This window comes from Melospiza georgiana, chromosome 13 (assembly GCF_028018845.1).
Source record: "Melospiza georgiana isolate bMelGeo1 chromosome 13, bMelGeo1.pri, whole genome shotgun sequence".
Lineage (NCBI taxonomy): Eukaryota > Metazoa > Chordata > Aves > Passeriformes > Passerellidae > Melospiza > Melospiza georgiana.
Window position 1 is genome coordinate 5,968,401 of NC_080442.1, and position 26,733 is coordinate 5,995,133.

Consider the following 26,733-nt stretch of genomic DNA (forward strand, 5'->3'; position numbering starts at 1 on the left):
CAAAACACTTTTGTTCATTCTGGAGTCAAAAGGATCAGGAGAAGAGTTCTGGGACACAGAAACTGGGAATTATAACAGAAAGTCATTTTGATCTTGAAGGTGGCATGGACATAATTAATTAATCACAGCTTCTGCTTCACTAAATACTCCTTAAAGAAAGAGGAGGAAAGAAACTGAATAAGAAAGAATGATGAAGGCTGTCAAAACCAAAACACAATAATATTCAGCATTCAGTGAGTATTAATGTGGATTGGGAATCTTTTTCATTTTAACAATTCTCACGATAAATAACTCTTGCAAAAAACTTCAATTACTCTCTTAAAATGACACTGATTTTGTTCCCTGGGATAGAAAAAACCATCATATTCTCAGTCATTTTTGTATTTCAGCATGTAAAGGAACTTTCATCTATAAAGGAACTTTCATCTATGTCTTCTCATCCCACTTTCTTCAGAATTTCCTTCCTACTCGTTGTAAAACTGTTCCCAGACATTACAGACCCTTTGTAACACACACAAGACTCAGCCTTGCTTTACACCAGTACCAGGTACTTGTTCTTTTTTCACAGGGTTACACAGTCAGACACTCAATGGCTAAACACCTAAGGAAAGTCTAATGACATGAAGAGAAAAAAAAAAAAAAAAAAAAAGAAACCAGACTCAGAAGGAAAGTACAAAGGAAAAAGCTGGAAAGCTTGGGTCTTTTTAGAGTAGGTTTCCTGATTCTGGAAAGCACAAATCTTTGTCACTTCAATAGGTCACCTCACCTTTCCGTGCTTCAGACTCTGCAAATTGAGACAGCTCTTTGCTCATTCACTGCAATGTTGCAAAATTTCATGAACTGAGAGCACGTTATACAGCATGTCAGATTCTGCTTGTAATAAACAAGCTCTACTGTATTTTTTCAAAGTAATTTCAGAAAAGACACCTTTAGAAATCCATACATTGTCCCTGCAGTAGTTACCTCAGAAGGTTCTTAGTCTCTCTCCTGATATTCTACCCACAGAAATTTGGTGGTGATAGAGGGACCCTCACTGATGTTCTAATTGTTTTCCTTAGCTTCTGACACTGCTGGTAACTGCTTTGAAGGACACAGGACTTCTTTATCCCCAACAAGTGAAAGATGCAGAGAAGCATCCTTCATTTCTTCAGTCTTTATTTTACAGAAAGACCTCAAACCCAACTTGTTCCAGAATTCCAGTACAGCTTCACAAGAAACATTACCAAGGAATATTATTGATCATTTTGCAGATCAGTTGTGTTAGAGCACAAAAAAACTGCAGGAGGGGCAGCAAAATTGTTACTGCTGTTGATAAAAAGAAGGAAAAAAGACAAAATCTCTCCTGTCTCTTCCCTCTAGACTTCCTATCCTACTTCCCATCTTGAGACATGGAAATCAGTAACAGCACCAAGTGTATTATCAAGACAGGAGATAGAGAGCATTGCCAGTTCCCTGTGGAGTTTGGTTTTGTTTTGGTAGTTTTTTGTTTGATTTTAAATTCATACACACACAAAGAGTAAAAGCAGATAACTGCTAAACAGGGAGCTCTGCAGCAGGCAGGCACTGGGGAAATGGGATATGAAAAAGAAAGGGCCAGAGAAGTGAAGTCAGAAAACTGTCAGAAGTCAGTAGTATAGTCAGAAAAATGTAATGAAAATCAAATTTAAAAACATCATTAAAAGCAATACTTTAACTATTAATAGAAGTGCAAACAAATATATCATTTTTTTTGCTAGCAGACAGCTAAAAAATAAACCACTTAAGATATAAAAATATGATAGCAAAATTAAAAATATTCTGTTTTGTAGCTGATAATTATCCCCTTCAAAGTTTAGTATTCAACATAAGCTGTCTTTTGCAGATATATTCTGTAAATTTCTGAAAATGTTTGAAGAATCAGTGAAACTATGGAGAAGCAGCAGAGATGCTGCATGGCAAATGCACAATTCACCGAGGAGCAATTGATGCCAAGTGATGCAGACTCAAAACTCATTCCTGCTCCAGCAGTTCTGCAGACCATGCTCAGTGAAACTGCTGCCTGCCCAATTAACATCTTATTTATTGTCTCAGCAGGGAAAAAATATCACTGCATTGCTGCTCTTACAACACAGAAATAACCCCTTGCTATACCTCAAAATATGATGGAATTGAACACAGTTTGTTACTCAGGTTATTACTAGATACAATAAAGGTCATTCTGAATCTCTATTTTACACATCAAAATGCTGAGCCACTGCATGTTCAAAGATAATAAGCCATTTTTTTAATTTTTAGGATGCTTTTGACCTTCCACTAACTACAGACACCACATGTTTATAAAATGCTTATCAATATTAAATTCCCAAACTGACAAGGAGCAGGCTTAGGTTGGGGGTTAGGCAGAAATTGTTCCCAGTGAGGGTGGGCAGGCCCTGGCACAGGGTGCCCAGAGCAGCTGTGGCTGCCCCATCTCTGGAAGTGGCCAAGGCTGGGTTGGACAGGGCTTGGAGCAGCCTGGGACAGTGGAAGGTGTCCCTGCCCATGGCAGAGAGGATGGAATGTGAGGAGCCATTCTATAATTTCATTATACACATTATGCTCCAGAAATGATTCTTGCTCCCCTACTGATAACAAACTCATAAAAAAAAAAAATTCATTAGTTTCTTTAAAATTCTTCCTGAAATATAAGAGAGTTAAAAACTAGGATGTGGTACTCTGTTCCCATATCACAGTTACTCCTGTATTCACTGAAGTTCTTGTCTCCCTTCCTGCCAGTAAGGTTACGAGTACTCAAAAAACAATTACTAAAATCACATGTACAATTTTGGAATCAGCAACAAACTACCTATTTACCAGTTGTAACCCAGGGACACAAAAACTTAATGGTGCTGGTTACTAAACTCTCAATGAAAAAGCAGTTTGCCACATTTTGAAATACTCTAATCCATCAACCAATTCTGTAAGCAGCAGTAACAGAACAGAAATGTGGTCTAAAAAGCTCCTTTCAATTGATTTACATCTTGGGAAAGCCAAAGAAACCCAATCTTTTTCTGCCTCAAGGTCTCCAAGAGAGGAGATCAGCAAGAGAAGCTTTCTCAAATCAGTCACACAATTTTAATTTCCTCAAATATACAACCTCTCAATTATATTTTTCCCCTAATTTCTTACCATTTCTTCCTTCTTTGCAGTCTGCAGGATGTGGTTTTAACAGTAAAGAAATCCTGGGCTCTAGGTAAGGCTCCACATGAAGCATTTGAGAGAGTCTGTGCAAGACTTCATAGTGCTTTCCTAGAACTCACCGTCAATATTTGGAAACTAAACCATGCTTTTTATTTGCATTTAGTGATTCTACAGGGAGGCAGTAAATTCTCTTTCTGTGTGCTGTCATGGCTTGTCATTTTTAAGCTATAAAACCCATCTCCACCTTATACATGAAAAGAAATCACAAACATATCAAATCTTGATATTAGTTGGAATACAGTCCTAGCCTAGAATTTTCAAAGCAGATGAAGTAAATAAGATTCAACACTGAAAGGAAATCACAGTAATTAATACTTCTAAAGGACTCTGAAAATTTGCATCTTCATTTTTCCTTCTTCTGAAAATGACAAACTGTATACATTTATGATTTTACAATACCACTTACCTGTCAGTAAAAGGCTATAATTTGTTCTCTGTTGCACACCAAATACCTTTAAAAGCAAAGCAGAAGACTTTTAACTAGAAAACTATTAAATATTCAAAGTAATTTTCTGCTACAGCTCGAGTCAAACATGACTTGAGTCACATAGTGCTGGCTTCCAATTTATAAATCCTTTTAGCAGTGTTATATAAACACAGCAGAAAGTGATTTTCTCCAAGTATTTGTACAGTAATTCCTTTGAGGAACAATAAGAGACAGAATGGAACCAGAAAACACGTGCAAGTGTTAATAACTGGCAGATTTACAAACATGAAACATCCTACATACTTATTAAAACATCATTTCAATGACAGCTATTACACCTACTACCAAAAGCACTTCTAATGAACCAGAGACAGATTATTCCTGCATGGCAAGAGGATCATTTAGGGACTAAGGCAGAAAGACAAAACTGGCTGAAGCCAAGGAGAGACATGAAAAGATTCTTCTAGCAACACAAAACCACAAGATTTGTCCATTAGCTACCAGGAAAGCTCCTCCCATGAAGACTTCTCCAGTCTTCTCCATAGAAAATACCTTCTGGGCTTTTTCAAAAAATGGTAGTTCTGACCAGTTATTCAATACTTTTAAAAGTTCCAGTTCTGCAAATCAGAATTAATTAAAAAAAACCTGAGATGAATTTGAATCCTTCAGCTAGGCATGGCCTATTGAAACACACAGCATCACAGAGTGGCACCAAACCCACCCAAATCTCCAGCTGTCACCCAGGAGTTTCCACCCCTCAAAAAGCCTGCTATGGATCAGCACAGGGAGTGTGTGCAGCTCCCCAAAACAGCATGTTTGTAACAGGAGTGTCCCAGCCACAGGCAGGGCAGGCCAGCAGGAGCAGATGCTGTTGGGAAGCTGACATCCACACCATCCACGGCTCTGCCTTGGCAGGGCTTGTTTTGCTTGGGTGCTTGTGGGGGTTGGTTTGTTTGTTTGTGTTTTTCTTTGCTTGTTTCATCTCGTTTTGGGTTTTTTTGTGGTAGGGTGTGGGGGTTTTGTCGGGTTTTTGTTGTTAGCTGGGGTGTATTTTGGTTGTTTTGTTGAGCCTTAAGAAACAAGATCTAGCTCCAGTCTGAGCCTGTGGATTTACCTGCCCATCCAGAGCCAGCCAGCATGAGAGCTGCTGGGGAAGCAGAGCTGCTGGGGAAGCACACTTGGCAGTTTAGTGCTACCCAGTCTGCATGCTCAGAGAGCTCCAGAAGATGAATCAGAGCCCAGTGTGCAGAATTCATTCTGCAAGTGTGTAGCTACAATATTTTCTGAAAAACCTTTTATTTGGGATTTTTCTTCTTGAGAAGCTGAGAGGCCTCAGGAAAAAAATGTAAACAATGGTTATCTGCTGCTGTGGAATGCAACATGTGCATCTGGGATTGGTCTCATAGAGTTGTTTTTAATTAATGGCCAATCACAATCAGCTGGCTCAGACTCTGTCCCACACACAAGCCTTTGTTATTTATTCCTTCTTTTTCTATTCTTAGTCAGCCTTCTGATGAAATCCTTTCTTCTATTCTTTTAGTATAGTTTTAATATAATACATACCATACAAAAATAAATCAAGCCTTCTGAAACATGGAGTCAGATCCTCATCTCTCCCCTCATGCTGAGACCCCTGTGAACACGGCCACAGAAGGGCACACCTGAACCCACACAGCTCTGTGGGGGCACACTGACATAACCATCCACACACAGCCTCAGGCTGGGAGACATGATGGTACCACAACCAACCTAAGAACTGTGAAATATGAAAAGCAAGTATTTCAAACAGGAAATTAAAAGATGTTTGCAAATAAGGATGCTCTAACACTGCTGAAAAATAAACTCAAGAGAAGTAAGGTATTAATACTTGAGTACATAAAGGGACCTAGCTGTCACAAAATGGGAAATATGCAGAAAAAGACTTGAGAATTGGTTTAACCAGGAATTAAAATATAAATAAGAAAGTGACAGAGGGACACAGACAGCATCTGGGAACAAATCAGCAGTGTCATCCATACAGATTGCACAGCATCCATTCTGCTGCCATGAGCACTGGTGAAGATTCTCAGCAAGAATGTTCTGCCCAGCTTGCCCACATTTCATTAAATATACCCAACCACTGTAGAGAATCAAGGTCAGAAATAAAGATGCAAAGAGATTTGGAAAACTACTTTTAATTAAGTTAGAAAGCTCTGTATGTTTTACCCAGGCTAAAGAACAGTGGCATTTTCTGGTGAGTTAAAAATCCTCAACAAACGAACAGCAACATTTGCCCTTGTGCCCACCATACATGCATCCAGAAATATCAGAAGTTTAACTTCCAGAAAGAATTTACATTCCCTGTTAGGATATATAGAGTTAATGTATGAGGTTCATATCAGCACAGTTAAGTGCTGGAAGATGCAATCAAGGTTACACAGATTCCTTTATTACCTTACTCCAGGAACAATTTAACAAACATTCAGCTGGAGATGCTGCTGTTTATAGATGGATCTCACACTGAAAATAGAACAGATGAGCTGTTGAGACCTATGCCAGGTGCACATTTCTATAACTTTATGATTTCTGTAAAAAATACATTCTTGATGTTTTATTTTAGTGTGTGCATACATGTAAGCACAGAATCAGGATATGTTTGTAACACTAATTTATTTTCTAATTTACTTATATAAAAATATTTGCGTAAATAATAATCTCCAATAAATTATATATTTATTGGGTATTATTATTTATTAAGAGAACATCATAATTCTCAGAGAATGCAGTTTACCACTCCTTTGGGGCATTTTAGGCAGCTTTGCTCGTGCACTTACAATGAATTGGAAGCAAGGAAGGTTTCTGTGTACTCTCCATCACCAAGTATCTCACCTGGGGATTTAGTTATTATCATGCCCTTCCTAAATCTTACATCAATGCCTACAGTTCAAACTTCTGAGACTCCCAAATTCTTTATCAAACAATTTAGTGGTGAAATCCAGTCTAGGTCTACAAGTTAAAACACAATTATCAATCTCTAAATATAGAAAGACTATTAAAGAAGCAGCTGGCATTTTAAAACGATGAAAGCCAACACTGTTCTTTGGCACTAGCTGCTCATCAGCACTAGCTGATGTTGCTAAGCTACTGCTGCTGCCCAGTTCGTTACACACCATCAGGTAATAAACTCATGCAGGCCACTAGGCTGCAGGGAAAAAAAAAAGAAAAAAGAGGAGAAAGATCTCACTCAAAATATAGTGTGACACCAATAAAACTCACAAGTCAAGTCCTGCCATCTGACTCCATGAAGTGCAGTATAGCTTGTGCCCAAATGAAATGATATACACAGAAAATCAATCAGCCTTTGGTAATGTTTTAGAGTCCACGTCATCTTTACTTGCCCTCTTAATTTACTTCAATCTCCTTTTGCTACAACACAGCAAAGTTTTTATTGTTTTGCTACAATGTAGATAAGTTTTTGTTATAGACCTACATTTTGATGAGTGAATTTTTATTTTTGACAAATAAATTTCTTGATAAAAATCAGAAGAATATTCTGCTTCTGTGGGTCAATGGAGGCAAATGGAACAAACTGGCAGAAAAGATGGTCATTTTTCTGGTGGTTAATTAGAGCCTATGAAGATAATGTTGTTTAGTATGTGATCACTGTTAAAGTATCTTTTGAGTTTCTGGCAGTTTCTATGAGATGCTAGTAGCAGCCTTTTCCCAATTCTTTCATCACTGATCACACTTGGGATTTGCAGCTTTCAAACCCAAACCTGCACTCACTCTTGAGCAGCCCAGCCAGCCCAGGTAGCACCATTAAACCATTTAACAAACCTGGAGAAGACTCCAAATCCCTTCCTAATCACAACATCATCTCCACAGTGCTTTTTCTCAGGCTTGATTGCATTTTTATTTAGGACATTACTTTCACACCCTTAGCAAAGCTGTGCTGTCTGGAAGTCAGCCTTTTAACTGTGTTGGTGCAGGGGGAGATAATTCTATTGGAAGACAATTCTGACCACTAAACAATCCTGTCCTTTCCATCATACACTAACTTCCCATAAGCACTAACTTTATGCCTGTGATGTTTCTTCCCTTCCTCATACAATTCAACTAAGAGGAACATTATTAAGATCAAATACAAATTGGATGCTTACTGGTTTGGGATTTTTTTGGTGGGTTTAGTTTTAGTTTTTTCCCTAAGGTGAATGCATAACCAGTAAAAGAAATTACACAGAATAATATTTAATCATTTTTTACTCTCAGTCAAGAATCAACTGCATTCTGCAAACTTTCCTCTGATCAACACTTTCTACAAAGGAGCTAAATGAGAGAGAGCAGCAGAAGAGATCTAAGGTCTAGAGAAGTGACAGAAAAGCAGGAGGGGTTTAATTGCCTGAGGGAAGGGACCCTTGGCTGCACTCAAGCACAAAGGTTACTGGAGCTGGGAGCCAAGGCAACCTGGCAAAAGCACCAGGGCACAGCTCCCAGCTCAATGCAGCAATTGGAGACCCTCACCTCCACAGACAGAAAGGGCACTGTACAACTGTGATATTATTGCCTCACCAAGCAAGAGAATTTTCTGGATCTCAATGCTTTTTTTCCTTCTGAATAATTGACCTCCATTTTGTAGGAAAACAAAACAAGCAAGCCCCTACAGGCAGTACATCCTTGAAAGATCAGCTGTCAGCTTACCTTGTTCTAGTTTGTTTCAACACCATATTAGGAAATCCCCACAATATAGATATTAAAAAAAAAAAAAAAACCTCAAACAACAACAACAAACAAGACCAAAAAAAATCCCCACTAAGCAAAAAAAAAAAAAAAAAACCCAAACAAATTAACAATAAAAACTAAAAAACAAAAACAAACCAAACCAACAACACAAAAAAAATTTTTGCCAAGTTTCCATTTATATTTAAGAGGGTTACTTCCATATATTTGCTATTCCACAGGATTATAAACTGTAAATCTATACTCAACTAATGCTATATTACAATCCTAGATTTCTAGGAAATATTCCTTGCATTATCTGCTCATACATTCCTTAAAGCCTTGCTACAGACCACTGGGTCAGTGAAAGGACTGAATTCATTGTCCCTGCAATATGCTATAGTTACTTTTTAAAAACATGGGTGGGTTAAGCTAGCAAAGTTTAATTTCTCAGGCAAAGAAGGGCAAGAACTATTCATCACTATAATGTTTATTAGAGTTCCCTCAGTGTGTGTGTACAACCCTGTTATCCAATGGTGGGGCATATTTAGAGCTTACTGAAGTAACAGATCATCACTTGTCAGATGTGGAAACACTGAGGGAACAGATAGCACATTTCTTAAGAAAGTTCTTTGGGGATTGAGGAGGTGTGAATCTTGTCTGAGAACACACTATTGCTTATTTTCATCTTCCCACTCCTCAGGCATTTCAAGTGGCAACTGGGGAAGCAAACATTTCTCCCATTTAAATGACCAAGGAATTCTTTAACAGACACCAAATACATTGATTTTTAATATTTTATTGTCTTACACTGAAGTTAGTGCCTGCTTCTGAGAAATCCAGTAAACCACACTCCATCCAAGTACAACTTTACTAACTAAAAAGCTGTATGAGGTATCCTTTTCCATGCCAGAGAAACCACCTTCTTTAATACACAAGCCTACCTTTTCTTTCTCAAGCTATTCACTGGTAATTTAATTGGAAAAGAAAGGAACTCTTTTCTCCAGATCTGTTTGTAAAATTACAATTTTTCATCTTCTTCAGGATGATCTCCTCAGAAAGTATTTGTACTTCATCCAAAGTACTATTATATGTATTTATACCATTAAACCTCTCATTTCCACTAGAGTCTCCTGATTAATGCAATCACTGTGCATTATTGTTAATCCACAGGCTTCTTGTGGGCTTCAAACAAATATAATTACACTGAGTGTTGAATTTTCTGCTTTCAGAAAACAGAACACTTCACAAAGCCTCTATATTATTTTTAAGTATAAGCTTTCTACATCCTATTCACCTTTGGCATGTCCTTTGGCCTGAGCTGTAAGTCAGAATTCACAGCCACCAGCTCTGTTTGGTGCAGGATTTGCTGGAACTCCCACAGAGCCACCCCTGGCTGTCCCTACGGTGTCCCAAGGAGCAGGGACAGCCCTGGCAGGTGAGGCAGCAGCTGGGCACTCCTGACACCTTTCCTGACACTCCTGGCTCAGTGAAGCTTCTGGCCAGGATGACACAGAGCACAGCTCCAGTGCTGCATTGCCATGCTTTACCCAAAACCAAAACAAGCTCCTCCTGACACTGGGCTCCTTTACCTCCTCAAACTCAACTCAAGAATTACATCAATAACAGATAAACTGTCTACAACACTGATTCCTCAGGCTACAGGTAAAGGAGGTCAAAAGGCTTCTGGTGCCTTCTGTCTGTTAACCATATAACATTTTTGATATTTAAACCATTGCTCTAATTTCTACATGATCCAGTTTTCAAGAATTTGAGCTACAGCTCATTACTACAGCATTCAATTTGGCACCAGATTCTTTTTCTTGATTAAGTCACATACAGCAGATTCAAGGAAATATATTGTTTGGGGACTCCCGTATAGTTCCTAAATATGATATATCTAACTATAAACAAAAAAAATCTCATTTATTTTTATTTTCCAGGAGCTCTAAATGTTAGTGCATATAGAATTACTTTTCCAAAGGTAAAATTCTTCACAGACCTATATTGTTTCATTGATGTTATATAAATCAAATCAGACACTGATGAAGGGAAGAAATCTTCAGAATCCCAAAATAACCAACCTCCAAAAACAAAAATAAAATTGCTTGCTGCCAAAACATTCAAGATTGAAAAGTAACTGTAACTCTCAAATTGACTCCTTTTTCCCCCATTATTTCTTATTTTCTCTAATTTTTCAAAATAGGTTAGTTAACAAGATAATTACTTCTGGAGTTATGAACCAAAACAGCTGATTGAGGCAAAACCTTAAGCCCACCCCAAACAATTCATACTGGAAGGCAAGTTTTTAAACTTCCAGGACATGAGAGGGAACTATGAAGGGGAAGGACATTACAATTTGCCTGGTGGTGAATTCCAGTCCCACAGGCACAAAGGGCACTGCTGCAGGGGAAGGTGCAAGGTCAGAAGTAGAAAATAAATTCTTTCTGCTCCTGCCCATTTCTTTAGGCTCACAAAGCAGTGATGGGTGTGACTGAACTCTTCAGACAAACCTCACCCAGACTGACAGCTCCTGTCCCTGGGGAGCCCCTTCCCAAAGAGCTGGATTCATATTCCATCTTTCAGACACTTGGTTCACAGGAAGGGAAAAGCCAGCAGTTCCAGAAGTGAGGTCCAAAGGAAGGTGCCAAGCTCCCTCCAGGGAATCATTCCTTAACTGATGGATTTTCTCTTGAGCTAAGAACCAAGGTGTGTTAAAGCACAACAGAAGGTCAGGGAAGGAGGATGAGCACATGGCCTCTGGCAGACACCAAATGCCAGCAGATATTGGGGTGATATTGGTTATCCTTATTATCTGTGCAACACTGTTTGTACTGTCATTATTGCTTTTACAGTAAAGGTTCTTCTCCACTCAGAAGGCAAATATTACATACCAAGAGAAATGAGTCTGTCAAGCCACAGTGAGAGTATTTGAAAAGCTCAAAGGAAAAGCTGCACTGAAGATTTAAGGTACTTAGGTAGGAAAGAAAATATTTACTGAATTAACATGAACTTCAAAAACAGACAGCAATGTTTTAGCACTGTTCCTAGTCACTACTTATTGTAGTGATATTTCATAGGATCTCAAAGCATGGTCTGACTGTGAAGCTTTATTCCAAATTTCAGAAGGAATGAAGGAAAATTTTTAAGGGAGGAAAAGAAGTTCTAAATTATTATAAATTCCTTAGGTCCAGACCAATATATGTCACACAAGAATAAACAGGACAAGAATTTCCTGTTAGGAACTCCTTAAAAAAGCTAATGCCTCCTCTTGTACCAGAACAGATGTGAAAAATTGTTGATGTGAGAGACTTCAGCCTACACATTAAACCTGACTCCTACATCATAACATTACTTCTGTCCTCCTGAAAGGACAACCATTGCTGGTTTATGCATAAAGGCAACATGGAGAAGCTATTAACACCCCACCCAAAGTGTGCAGGGCTGTCAGGCAGACAAAGTGCCCCTGCCAGCCCACCTGTCCTGCCCTCCCTGGTTTCATTCCCTCTGGTTCATGCAGCAGGTTCTGTGCTAGGAGGGGCACAGGTGCATCACAGAAATCCTGTGGTGCAGCTCTAAGGGAGTCCTGCAATTACAGAGCCATGGCAATGTCTCCAGGGCATGAGCCATTATCCTACATGCATTTTCCTTCCTTCCTTCCCCACATCCCCCACTCCAGTGGTGTTTTGTGGCCTGTCTTGCTCTGCTTTTAATGTTACTTTGAACATAAAAATTATTCATCATACTCTGTTGTATCTAAATAAATCTCCAGTCCCTAAGTCAACGTTTTTGTTATAAACCCAGAAATATTCTTTTTTGATGCTCCCTTTTACTCTTTAAGTGTAACAAAAATTTATTTCACATGAAAACTTTATTATGTTTAAAACCACTGCAAAATGAAAACTCAGATCTAGGACTTCTTGAATTAACATTGCTTTTTGGAAGGCAATTTTCAAGGCAGAAAGGACTACAACAGCATCCATTTGGTTTATTCTCATTTGCAATCAACACAATACCCTTTCAGATACAAATCATGTCTGTATAGGCAAGCAAGAGGAAGCTCATCTGCTCACCTAAAGATGCCACACTTTCATTAGGAGTTTTCTAAATGCATTTTTATTTTCAGCTCACAAACAGAAAAACTGAAACTTGCCACAAGAATGTGTAAGTGGTCCTACACACCCCCAGAAAATTTCTGTTTAGGAGTGAACATGGAAAGGGTCAAGTGTACAGTTTGATACTCTGGATGACCTGAGACACACAGAACACACTGAGTTCCCTTCACAGCAACACAAACACAGGGCAGCAGCCTTTGCACTGCAGTGTGGAATTACTTTTTTGTAGCCATACATTTCACAAGTTTTCAAAAGGTTTTGTATTTAAGCCTAGGGAAAAATCAAATTTGTTTGAACTACAGCTAATTTCAAGATATGACAAAACCACTTTCTACCAATGTTATTTCCAGAATGACACAGCAATGTCACACATGACCACAGCAACATCAAAATTCTTGATGACTGTTCACAGAGTCAGAACTTGAAAACCTCTTATTTTAGTAGCATTAGTCAACAAATTATTCCACTATTTTAGCAGCATTAGTCAACAAATGCTTCCATTGCTCTAACAAAGGAAAACCATTGAGTTTGACTGCTCTGATAGAACCATGCTCACTAGAATGCATTATAGGGAGATAATGACTTGTGTTTATTACTGATAAATCAGGTTGTCCCTTGGCTCTTTACATTGAATGCTCAATGCTGGTTTGGTGTTTTGTTTAGTTTTGTTTTTTGTTTTTTTTTTAACTAAAGAGTAATCTTAATTTCTTTAGCAGACAAAATCTGTCACATATGAAAAATAGCTGCAAACACAATTTTCCACACAGATGAAAAGAGTTTTTTCCCTGAAGAGAGTGAATACAAAAGTGACAGCATAAAGCTACATGTTTATTATCTCTCAGTGCCTCTGGATTAAGTGTGTTCAGTTTAAAACCACCTGTTATCTCTCTGGCACTGAAGGCTTATCTAGAATCTTCAGCTTAAGCCATGCTCTTTTCTGCTAAAACAGTAGCAAAACAAAAAATCTCATAAGTACATTATACCCCACACATGAAAATAATTCTGCTGAGATTGACTCTTTGGAAGTGACAGAAATAACAAACCTGCACAGTTATCAGTGAGGACATTATTTGCTGGTTCTGCAGAACAGAAGTGACTCATGATGATGGCTTCTAGAAAGAAGGAAAGTTCATATCTAAAACTGAAAGCAAGTTTGCAAAATAGAGTAACTCCTACTTTGTAAATCAGACCCAAAAGTTTAAAATTGTGCTGCTGTTTCAAGTACCCAAGTTTAAATCAAGCTGTTATAAAGATCAGAAATCCAAGTGTTAAATTCAGTTTGCCTCCTTTAAGCAAAATACATATTCTTCAAAGTGTTTACTCATTTTTATCAGCATATGAAAATAAAACCAAACAAAACCAATAATAAAACCAAATAATACACTTTTTAGAATATTATGAAATTATTCAATTTTTTAAACCACAATCTATTGGAAAACAATGTCTCAGAATAAGTGATGCAGCAGTAATTCCAGTAAGTATTTCTCATTTACTGCAAATTAGCTCAAAAGTACTCCACCCACTCAAGGCCCTTAAAAGCAACACACCAAGCACTGGCATCTGCTCCTCAGAACTGGCTATTTTAGTCTGCAGACCTGCAGCAAACTACCAATGGAGATGTAACCAGGATGGAAGAAAATTCTGCCCAGCACAAAGCATTTCCAGCCGTTTGTGGGGAGCTCACATCCCCTGCACAATACAGGAGCTCTCAGATTGGTAATTCAGGTAAAACCTTTTGGGCCAAAGAGCAAGTGGAACACGAGCAGATCTGTTTGCAAAAGAATCTGGTCTTGAGAGCACCCACAGCAAGCACTCAGTGGATGAGTGACCATTCACACAGGCTCCAGTGTGGCCCAGAGATTTCATCCTCCCAGCAGGCAGATTCCATTTGCTCTCCCAGCTCATCCCCTGGCTCCATTTATCCCCAGGAGCAGAGTCTGTGTGTGAGAACACTCCTGGTGAGCAGGAGCAGTGAGTGGGAGCACACACACAACCAGAACTGGAACACTGACACGGACACATCCACAGACCACCAAAAACAAAAATGACAAAATAGACTGGGGACAGGACTGCAGCTTCAAACTGCACAGGCAAGAGCTTGTGATGGAGTTATCAACACAGAGTCCTTACAAACAGATTGTAAACCCTCTGTTTATGGGGTAGACACAGTGATTCTATGACTTTGCCAAAGATGGAAGACTAAGCTTTGGGGCATATTGATCTTAAAATGTTGCCTGCACGTAAGCTGGGATGCTCTGAATGTATAAATATTCCTCAATTATGAATTCCCTATGTTTGTCACATTTGCATAACACTCCTTTAAAGCAATGTGCTTGCTCCCAAAGAGATGAGGTAATGACCACACCACCTGCTTCTAGCAGAGTAGCTTTCTCTAAATACACCGAAATTGTTCTACTCCTGTAAGTTACATATTTCAGGCACTTCACACCTTACACAGTCCCATTATCTGTTCTGCCCTTGGATCCCAGAAGGCGCAGGAGTAAGCAGAAAAATCAATTGTGAAAGAATAGTTAATTAAACATAATAATTCACAACTCATTCCTTTAGTAAGTCACAACATAAAACTAAAATGAAGGTGCAATAAGTTCAGCAGCTGTAAATAACTAGATTATTTACCTTAGAAATTCCCATTTCCACCAAGGTACTTAGCTCTGTCCCAGTTTCTCAGTAGACTTAACCTGTTCCTCACAGCTAGTTCTCCTAACTTCCTGGGCAGTATTTACTGTCCTTTACACCAATGCTCCTACATTTCCAGCATTCAAAAAACTGTCTGGAAAGGACAACCAGCATCCAGGAAAAATACTTCGTTCTCAAAGAGACTGAAACATACATCTGTCTTTCTGCTACAGAAAAAACAAAAACAAACCCACAACAAAGTAACTAAAAGCTGTATGCTGACAACAGTAAGAGACTTACTCAAAAATATTTTTATGCTGCAGTCTGGCTGCCTACAGAAATATAAAGACTTCAGAATACAAGTCACTTATAATAATATGGGATTAATAAAAACAATGCTATTTCTTCCCTACAGACTGGACACCTCCTGCTTCTTATCATAATTATCTTTGCTTTCTTCCACTGCTCCTTCCTGTAACACAGGAAGTTTTTAAATTAAATTGCTCTTAAGGCTAAGGCAACAGAACATACTCAGAAGCAATAAAAGCTGATGTGCCTCCTGAAACAAATAATGTTGCCTCCCATGAGTCTGCTATTCTCTAGTGCACTGGAGACAAAAAAATCTCAAGGTTGTACTTGGCCCCAAATCCTCAGAAGCTACAAGCAGTTATTTTACCAGGCACAGTTCAAAGAATTAAAAAGGAATGCTGTCATCTTTCTGACTGTTCCTCTGTCCAGCTGATTTGCTGTCATTCCATCAGGATATGGAAACAACACTTTCACCCATGAATGGCCTGCTCCAAAGCCCTGCCTGAGCACAGACTCCACAAAGCACCCACAGAGGATGCACCCAGGGCCTCTCAGTTCTGATGTTCTATGAGGTGTATGAGCTCCTCCTGTGCACCAATGCCAAGGTTTAACTGGCATCTATTAACAGCCTCGTGGGTTTTCTGGCTTGGATGTTTCTGGGTTTTTTGTCAGTCACACAATACAGTCAGGATGTACAAACCAAGAATGCTAATACAATTAATAATGATCCATCACAGACACGGCACATTGCAATCCTTGTGCAGTTTGTGAAGGTGACAAGCAAACCTGTGCAGGTGACTGATTTTCTTTTTTTTACCAACACTGTGTAGCACAACACACACCCCTAGCAGGCTTCCTGAGACACAAAGTTCCAGACAGCTGACCTCCTTCCACAGACTGCTCACATTTCAAAGCCCTGACAAACTTACAAAGGGAAGGAAAGAGGTGGCTGAGGTGTCAGCAAATCCAAAAAGAAGTCAGAAAAACCCAGAAATCAGATAGTAGTTAATAAAGGATACAGTGGTACACAGTAACAGATAATGTCTCAAAGAATCAAAGTTCATGTAATTCTTTTGCAAGTGTGTATAACTGAAGGTTCCACTATCTGTAACTAAAACTGAGACTACACCTTAAAATTCCTAACTGATCAGTCAAACTGGTAGTACTACTTTCTCAAATGTATCATCCCATTGAGCAGCTTTTATTTTGTCCCTATCACAGGGGCCAAAACCTACCATGACTTATTGGCCATTTTGTGAATAGGCAAAATATTACCAAGTCACTTGTAGGATTTTTGAAGTGATTCATTTCCTGGTCTTCTAAATTTCACCAAATGGAAACAAGGAACATCAAAGTAACTGTCCTAGTGAGTGGATGCATCCTCTTTTAGGAATGACATAAGATCTTCAACAGCCACATAGAGAAATCAGTTTCATTTGTTCCCTGGGCTTCACTATTTGATAATCTGCATTAGAGGTCTGGTAAGTCTCCCAAAAATTTCTTCTGTGTGGAAATTTACCTACCCAGTTTCCAAACTAGCAACACAAACTCCTCCAAAAGAAGCCTGAAAGTGAATATTTAGAGATATAGAACATTTGCTGAACCAGCAGCAAACTTCACAGAAAAACAAATTGTCCACAACAAACTAATCATCATGGCTATGTGTAGTCATTATACTGCAAAGGTTCTATTACATGCCATTGCAAGGGTTCCATACTGCTGGAATCTCGTACCTCCTTGATGTTTTCTGGTACTCAGCTCCTCCAGACACTGACTCCTCCTGCTCCTCACAGCAGCCAACTGACTCCAGTCCCACCATTCCACTCTTTCATAACCCTTGTTCTTATTGGCCTCAGGTGTGGCCTGTTAACATCAGGCCTGCTCCCAATCTTTAGTAATTGGTTCAGCTGCAACTCTTTAGGGGATAAGGTTACATTTTATGTTCTATCCCCCTACAGCTGTGAGTCCACAGATTTGGAATCTGCTATTAGAACAATCCTCTGCAGAGAAGGGATCTGGTCACACACTCTCACCCAAACAGAGTTTCCCCCAAGGAAGCTGCAGGCTGAGCTCTCAGGCAGCGTGTGCTAACCAGGAAAACACAACCAACAATCCATACTGTGGGTTCTCACACCCCAGAGAGGATGCAGAGCTCTCACAGAGCACGCTCAGAAGCACAGGAGACATTTGGTGAAAAACCACCTGATAACCACAGAGCTGGAGTTCCATTTCTACCTACAGCAGGTGGACAGGAAAGCTGCCCTTGGAGTCCTAGACATGAAATTATTATCTGCCAGCCAAATAAACAAATAAATGTGTTCCAGGTTGTCCCAGTTCACTGAACACTGGATCACACCACAGGAGCAGTGAGGTTCCTTTCTCTCAAGGAGCTTGGCTTTGCTTTCACAGTCACACTGTTGGCAAGAGGCTTCTCATGCAAACTTAAAGTTCCTTACCCCAAGCTACAACTATCCCTCTACTCCTCCTGACTATCCACGGGCAATAATGGAAAATACCAGAAGAAGACAGAACAGGGGATAGGAGGAAGGAAAAAAACCCAAACTCTTTAGCTGAAATGGAGAAGAGAAAACCACAATTGCTAACAAATTATCTTTATTGTCATCTCCCCTTCAATTCCACAATGATTTTGTACAGGAACATGCCAGGACAACCTGCTGCATGTGAGGAACAGCCAGGGTCACAGACAAGTAGAAGTTGTTGAAAGTTAACTCCTTTAAGCACCACCTGAGGTTTTTGTACAGAATAGGTTTAAAGTCATAGAAAACTACAGAAAAAACTCCTACATTCAGCTTTCTCAGTTAATGAAGTAGGCAAGTATATAACATATTTCCCATTTTCCACAAAAGAAAAGTTGGGTTTGAGTTCACACCAACAATCTCCCTTTATATCTGTTTCCATTTTCAAAGAACACAAAAAAGCAGGTATTTCATGAACCTTGAAAACATTCTACATTAAAGATGCTTTTAAGCCAGAAGAATTGATCTGCTCTGAACATGGGATATGGATGAAAAGAGGCACAATTGAGAAGAAACTTACTAAAAAGAAAAGGCAGCAAAAGATCTTCCAGCAACACACTTCTACACAAGAACACAACAACTGCCATGTAACCATACATTAAAAAGAGATAGAAGAACACACAGCAATTACTCTAGTGCCAGAGTAATTTTAGAAACCTGGGCAATCTTATGATTTAGTTTACTATTTTATTAATACTTTGCTCTACTAGAGAGAACTCTGGTCTCTAAGCCTGGTCATTTTCTTAAATCAAGATTGGGGGAGTAGCAGGATAAACATCTTTCTGCAATCTTCTAAATAATTTGAAGAAAAGACTTCACAAAGTGATATTTGCTTTTGCAGTCCCACAGCCACAGCTCCACAGCCTGTGGTTTGCTGCTGTCCCAGGAACCATGAACATCACTGAGCAGAAGCATTTCCTTCCCTCTGGGCACACACACAGCAACACACTACAACTGGCACAGGGTTTGCATCCTAAAGGGCAAAGGGGGCACAAATATTTTCTCATCTTCAAGCAATTATGGACCTACAGAAGAGACAAATAACCCTGTCACTGCTCATACTTCCAGTGATCTCCCAGAACAGCCTCATTTTGAGACCTATCCTTCCACCACTAAAATGGGGCTAGTACTCTGCTCTTGGTGCTCTTAACAGGATCAAAGACACTTCTGCTCATTTCCCTTATATGAAAAAATATTTCCTTTTACCCAATTGAGAGAATGTGAAGAAGAAATCCCCATTTTCCCAGGAAACTGCAATGGGAACAAGCTGCCAAGCATTTCAGCACACAGATTGCAAGGTCTTGCCAATGAAAGTTGCCTATGCAGAGAATTAACCAGTACCTGCTTATCTAAACCTCAAATTTCCTTCTGCTCAGTGTGAGGCTGACTCTGATTAATTGCCTTAAAAATGCCTTAATGCAAAATATATGAAGATACTCTTTATCTTCCTAATCTTTCCTATGAAAGATAAAATGTTTAAGGTATGGGATGATGTTTAAATAAGCTCTGAACTCTTCAAAGTTTTATGGAAATTATGGTGCCTTGTTCTTTAAATAAGCTCTCACTAACATGGACACTTGATTTCAAAAAGAAAGTGAGAAATCAGAACCTTTTCATTGCATTTAATTACAGAACTTTCTGTGTGTCTAATATGCAGCCTGATCTATTTTGAATTTTTTTTCAACCAGCTAGATGGTTACAAACACTAGGAAATTATTTTAAGAAACATTTGAAATACTCATAACAAATTTTTGAAGCCTTCATTTCTATTGACAGGTCATTTGGTGTCAAAAACTGCTGAGAAGTATCAATGGCAAGACTACTCTCTGTTAGGATGTGCATTTCTAATGACTAAAAACTACAGTACACCACATAAACACACAACAAAATAGATTCACAGTTTCTACTTCAATGTCAAATGACTCAGTTATTTACTTCCAAGAAGTGAGGGGGAAGTTGTGTGAAGGCAGTGAATATCTATGTCTGATTTTGGCACCAAATAAAGAAGGGAAGGGCAGTTCCATCCTTTTTCTCTCATGTTACTTAAACCCACCTGTATTTATTTCTTTAACTGCATTTTATAGAAGCAAGCTAAAGACTTACTCTTCCACAGAAACATTTTTCAGCTGTGAGTGATGATATATTTAGTGTTTGTTAAATCTACTAAATAGCTCCAAGGGCTTTTAGAAAAAGGTGTGTAATCAACTAACTTCAAAAAGTTCTTTAGGGCTCATCATGCCTCAAAAACTGCTCTATTTTCTCTTAGTTCTTGAGACTTAGAGATAAGGATAATAGGAGGAAAATAAGTTTATTCTGATGCTCAGATAGATAATTTATAAGGTGGAATTATATTTCCAGAAAGTAACTCCTAGTTTAAGGAACAAGGTACACCTGCCTCATTCTGACAGCACAGGAAAATAAGGCCTTGAAGTCAGCAGTCCTTCAATTCCCTGAGCCTTCCACCCGTTCTACCACAGCCTGGAATCACAGGTTTGGTGTTTCCGGTGAGCAACTAGCATGAAATCTACGTGGGAAACACATTTTCTGTGAAATACACAGAGACGAGAGTAGGAAACATCCACAATAAGGGAAGCAGCCTGTCTTGGAGCATAACAATAACCACCAGGAGTGTCTTTGAACAGAACACAGGAGGTGGGAAAAGGTGCCATTGAAAAAGTTGTGTTTACTGAAATCCACAAGCAGTTGTGCATATTTCTGCTCACTCTACCAAGGTAAGAAACAAAGGCTGCCTGAGCTGTGTTGGTTTAGTAGCACATTAATATGTAAGCAGCCAGATTCTGAACCTAAAACTCACACCTCATCACAACAAATAATTGCATATTATCTTGCAGAGGATCCAATTCAATAGAATGGATCAATTACAACATCAATGCTATTAGTGTAAACTCATATTTCTTTTCAAGACTAGAATAAAATACAACAAAATCAAGAAAGATATCTAAATAATTAATCCAGAACGACTCTTCTGCTCTGAAGGACTCAGAAAAAAAAAAAAAAGAAATATTCTGCATAAGAGCATATTAAAGAGTTTAAGACTTTTTAAAAATTACACCACATGCTCAGAAATAAATAACCCAAAATATTTTATCTAACTGTTCTGGTTTCTAACAAGCACGTTTGAAGTTGAAAACTCTCTGGTCCGTTAAAAGAGCTGAAGAGACATAATTGAAACCAGTAACGCATTAAATTAAATGGAGCAAATCTTCACCAACAGCACAGAGTCTGTTACCAGTGCCCTCAGAAATGCCTAATTCTTCATAAATGTCAAGCCCCATTTCACTGCTTATGAGAAAAATTTTCATGAAGCAGGATTATCCTAATGTGTCCATGTGTGCACCGTGCCCACACACAGATGCAGCCCCTCATGACCAGCACTAAATGAGACCACCTGAGTCAGACTATCGACTCTGGGTTTTCGGGTTTTTTGTTTGTTTTAAATTTGTGCCAGCAGGACACAATGGAAAGTGGACAAGGATATACAAGGATACAAAGGAATCAGAAGGACCCCAGTTTGCGCTCAGCTTTTCCCTCAGACCGCCAGCCTCCCTCAGGCCTCTGGGCTGCCCCACAGCCCCGGCCCTCCCAGCGCTCCGGAGCACTCGTGCTCTCCTCGGGGAACTCTTCCACGCCGTGTGTTTACCTTAAACCCCACTCCTGCTGTGCTCGTCCCCTTTGGTCACCTCCAGCACCTCACGCCTGGTACCTCAATTTGCAGCCGCGCCAGAGCCGAGCGCCGGCCGCGTCTCAAGGTGAGCCCAAGTCAGCGCCGCTGGAGCGGGCACCGGCGGCTGAGCCAACGCCAGAGGCTCATTTGTCATCCCAACTTTCACCCGACGCTGCTGATAAAACCCAATCCACCTTAGCCAGCCCTTCCAAAGAGGAGGTGGAAGAGCCACCGCGCTGCTGCCGGCCCGGGGAGCGCCCTAGCCGTGCAGAACACGGCACAGCCGATCGCGGAGCTCACCTGCCCGCCTCAGCGCGGGGAGGGCGCCCAGGCCCGCGACCGCCGCCCGCGTCCCACCTGTCGGGCGGCCGAGCATCCCTGAGGCGCCGCTCCCGCCCGCCCCCTCCCGCGCCCCCAGACTCACCGAGAATCCGGCCCAGAAGGGGCAGGAGTGGCGGACGCGGGCCGAGGTGGTGAGCGCCAGGGCGGCGAAGCTGACGGCCACGATGAGGCAGCCGAGCACCATCTGCGTGACCCCCAGGGCCAGCATGGCCCGCGAGCGGGCGCGCTGCTCGCGCAGGCGGGACAGGCTGCGGGACAGCGCCGTGGGGCTGAGGGAGCGCGCCCCGCCGGGGGCCCGCGCCGCCCCGCCGCCCGCCGGCATCCTCCGCGCGGCCCCGCAACGCCTCCCGCCGCCCCCGCGCTCCGCGGGGCAGCCGGGCGCTGCGGGCACCGCGGCGCATGGAGGAGGAGCCGCCCTGCGCCCGCAGCGACCCGCGCGGCCCCGGCCGGGGCACGGCGGGCGAGGGGCAGCCGCCGCCGCCGCCTCCTGTCCCCGCTGCAGGCGCGGGGCGGGGGGGGCTGCGGGGCTGCAGCGCGCGGGCGCGGCTCAACCTCAGCCGCCGGCGGGGGCGGCCCCGCTCCGGCCCAGCCCCGGCGCCGCTGCCCGGGCGCGCTCGCTCGGGGAGCGCCCTGGCCCCGCCGCGGCTGCCGCGGAGCGCCCGAGCCCCGCTGCCCAGCGCCCGCCGCTCCGGGAGGGGAGGGGAGCGGGGGAGGGCTGAGCACGGCCAATGGCGGGCGGAGACAGCGGCCGGAGCAGCGGCGGCGGCCGCCGGCCCTGCGGGCTCGGAGATGTGCGAGGCGGGCGAGGGGCCCGGGGCCGAGTGCAGCCGGACGGCGCCCGGGCAGCGCCCCCGAGCCGACCCCGCTCCTGCCGCCGCGGCCCTGAGGGCAAAATCGCTGCCACCTGCGCTCTGTGCGGCAGCGGCACCGGCAGCCTCCCCCCGTGCTCTGTGTGCTCCGTCCAGCGGCGCAGCAAGGGCAGGGCTGGGGCTCAGGGCTGTGCAGAAGGAATCTTGAACGGTTTTTGTTTTGGGGTTTTTTTTTTTTCCTCAGAGCAAACCGTAACCAAATCTAAGGCACAGCATCCCCAGTAGCAGAAACATATGAGGCTTCTAATTATAAAAACTTCCCAGCCCTTCTGCTGCTGCCAGCGGGGTCTAGCATGGTCGGGCTGCCCACAGCACCTGAAGCCACTTTTCTGCAGAAGGGAAATCACAGCAATTAGGCACCAACTGCAAACAGCTTGGCCTACTCATGAAAAACATACAAACAGAACCCAAACCCCAGGTAATCATCTCTTTTGTGCAGGATATTATAGTAAAACTATACTGCAGTATATACTATAGTGTAACTATACTGCAGGGCAGTTTAGGTAGTAAAACTATGCCAAGATTAACATGTTTGTAGCACCATAATCAGCTAAAAATAGTTTGTTGGGTTTTTTTAAAATACAGGAATTGGTACATGTAGTCTACATATGTGTAATTCTGTGATATTCATTTAAAAACCCCTCAATCCAAACATCACATGTACACCAGGCTTAAAACTTGGTATTTGAGGCTCTTTTTCTTTTCTTACAGGAACTTTTCTTAGCATTAAAGAGTTTCCTGGGAGGTAGTAGTGAGGAAGTGTGCCTTGACAGCAAAGTGTCAGAGAAGGTTTTCTTCTCTTTATACCATATCCAGATGTTTTACTATAACAGAAGAACCAAAAAAAAGCTTGCTGCTTTCAGCTTAATTCACTGTGTCATACAATATCATAGGATAGCAGCTGCTGTCACCCCACTATGGCTGAAATACTCCTCCAGCACATGTACAAGCCATATTTTAATCAGAGACAAAAGCACCTGACAAAACTCTGCACTGAAGAAACAAATGTTTTGCTAAAAGTTTTTAGTCAAATGCAGGAGGTACTACATTAACACTGCTCATGATCAGAAGAAGAATTAGCTTACAATGGCATAGTTAGACTGGGCCTGATAACAAATAGGATTCAGCTGGAAACAGCGCAGCACTACACATTCCCAGCTGATATTCCCAAACTGACTGCTGGCACAGGTGTGCTACCTCCCACCTGAAAGCCCAGGCAGAAGAGATAAATGAAGGCAGGTGGGAATATATGGTTATAGATCACACTGAATTTTTGGTTATACCAGTTCACACTAAAACTAACATCCACTTGTATTTAAGTAGAACTATTTGCTGTCCAACATTGGAAACATTACTTTGAAATGCCCCTTTCAAATTCAAGGAAGAGTCTGTGTTCCAATGTTCAGCCAAAGAGAGTGAAACGTTCTAGCAAAAAGAAACCAAACCAAAGCCCAGATGCAAACTGAACCTCTGCAGTCTCTATGATTAAGTAGCTCATTCTCCATCAAGGCACAAATGCTTTAGGTTATTCAACAGCAGGACAATCAGAAACCTTAATAAATGCATTTAAACCTCTATCTGGGTGCTCTCATTCAGGAACAAGATGGCCCTAGGGCTTGGAGAAATTAGGACACGTTACACTGGGGTGTGAATTTACATCTCACTAACTCCCTGCGCTGATACTGTTGAAAGTGTTACATACGAAGCAATTTACCTTCATTTCCAAGGACTTTCTAACTTGTATGTAAAAATAAAAAAAAAATTTAAAAATCTACATTTGTGGGTAATCCAGAGGAGGATCTGGCACTGAGATCCACAAGATCATCTGCTGTCCATGAACCTCACATGTGGGTAAGCTCTCAGGTAATCAATGCTTCCACAGATTTCAATATGGTCAACTAAGGGAGAAAAAAAATTATTTTGGCTTCCAGTATGAATCTACTGGACTTTAAATTGCTTTTTGTCTCTTCAATATTTGTGAGCATTCAGATGTAGATAGATACTGTTCAAGATCTGAATTAGCTCTGGATACACTTCTTAGTTTTCTTTGAAGAGTCTTAGTTGCTGGATTTGTTTGAGAAGTATTTGAGAGCAATTTGGGAAGTAGTATTGTCCCTAACTAAAGTTATTTTGCTGAAGAGACCTTTTTGGTATACCTCCATTGATATTTTTCAGTGCCAGATCACTGCATGTAACTCTAAGTGGGATGTGGTACTGAAACTTCTTCCAGAACTGTGGCCATGGAAAAAGCTTTGGAATAGCCATGTTTATTTGGGAACACTATAAACCACTCATTTTAAATTTACCAAATAATTTGTTTCCCAAAGGCAGCCAGAAGGGCACTATATATCAGACCTTTTTATTAGCCTGTTAAAACCCATCAAACTCAGAGGCCAGTATGAAAATGATGCCACTTTTACCATAACTGTCAGCCTTTACTGGCTCTCACATGTTCAGAAAGCAGCTTCATCCTCAGGAATGTATTAGTGGATAGAAGTTCATATTTATTCTACCTTGTATTTATTCTACCCCACTTTGCACTGCAGTGAATTTCATGCATCTGTCTCTTCAACTGTTATTTGAGATGAAGCAAATGGCATTTTCAAGTATGACAGAATTGGAAAAGGAGCAAAGAGAAGTAAATTCACAGTTACAGCAAAGCCTCTCTTGCCATTACAAAGGTGCCCCACAGGGTACAGATTTTGAAAGCATGTCCAAGGGCCCTGCCACTGCCACTTACATCCAGCATGGCTCAAATCTGCATCCCTCACATGAGCTCATGATTTGGAGCAGCCCCTCTCCATGGATGCAGCTTTAAGGGCTTATTAAGCACTAACAAACCAGGCTGTCCCACACAATGTACATCTTAAACATGTAGTGCAAATTGGTTGAATGTGGTAACAGCCCTGAAAGATAAAATGCAAATTTTATCTACACATACACACAAAATGAGAAACCCCCACAAACTTAACATATCTTCTTCCATATCCAACCTTCATAATTCATCTTGATATCTTGACTTAAAATAAATTTATTATTCTAATATTTAACAAGTCATTTCTCAGCCATTCAGATGTTGTTGCATCCCTATAACACCAGCAGTAGTAATTCCACTTCTTTTGTCCACGTTGATTCCTCAAAGGGAATCAAGTACCCAGACCACAACATCCAGGATAAGTTCAATTGAAGCATATAATAATTTCTTGGCACATATATAAAAAATTTAATTATCTTCTTCCATGGCTCCACTTTGCCCTGTTCTAAAAATAACTTGTAAGGCACTCCAACATACTTTATCTCAGTTTACCAGGAACCATCCTCAATATATCCAATTTTTACAGAGGTAATGAAATTGGTTTATGGCTATAATTACCTAAATATGAAGTCTGTATCATTGGCAGAACTGAAGAACAACTTATTCTCACATGCCAACTTATAAGCATGTAAGGATATTTGATTCCAAAGGCAACAGAAGCTGATATTTCAGTACATTTAAAAAGAAATTTACATTTTCTTGCACTTGACAGCCAATCTTCCTTAAGTTTATCTTCCAAAAAATTGTACTGGGCAGGGACAGAAAGGAGGGCAAGACAGCAAATAATAAAGATTTCTTTATCTATACACCACTTCCATTGTAATCAACATCTTGCAGGAAGTATCCTGCTTTACTAGCTTTAGGCTTTGAAAATATAAAAGCCCCCTCATAGTAGCAGATAGCAAAATGTGTCAAAGACAAGAAGACAATGCATGCCAGTGCCCACCAGTGTAAGAAGAGATCGTAGAGTTAAATCTGCACACTTAAAACCTTATGGTGGCACTGCTATCTTTGGGTACTACTTTGCTTCCTGATGAATCTACAATTTTCTTAAAATAGGATAACTGCCTCTGACAGACTTGT

At 41.0% G+C, this 26,733-nt stretch overlaps 1 protein-coding gene across 7 annotated transcripts in view; it reads right to left on the reverse strand.

The window, feature by feature from the left end:
* The window catches only part of ENTREP2 (endosomal transmembrane epsin interactor 2), an 87,237-nt gene extending 64,985 nt beyond the window's left edge, over positions 1 to 22,252 (reverse strand). For 4 of the 7 annotated variants that reach the window (XM_058033625.1, XM_058033623.1, XM_058033622.1 and 1 more), the window contains exon 1: positions 22,049 to 22,239. In XM_058033625.1, coding sequence (XP_057889608.1) covers positions 22,049 to 22,174 — 126 coding nt within the window. In that variant the 5' untranslated portion in view covers positions 22,175 to 22,239. Of the gene's footprint in view, positions 1 to 22,048 lie in introns of all 7 variants that reach the window. The other 3 variants (XM_058033621.1, XM_058033620.1, XM_058033626.1) reach the window with 2 other exon arrangements.
* Positions 22,253 to 26,733: the final 4,481 nt, after the last annotated feature.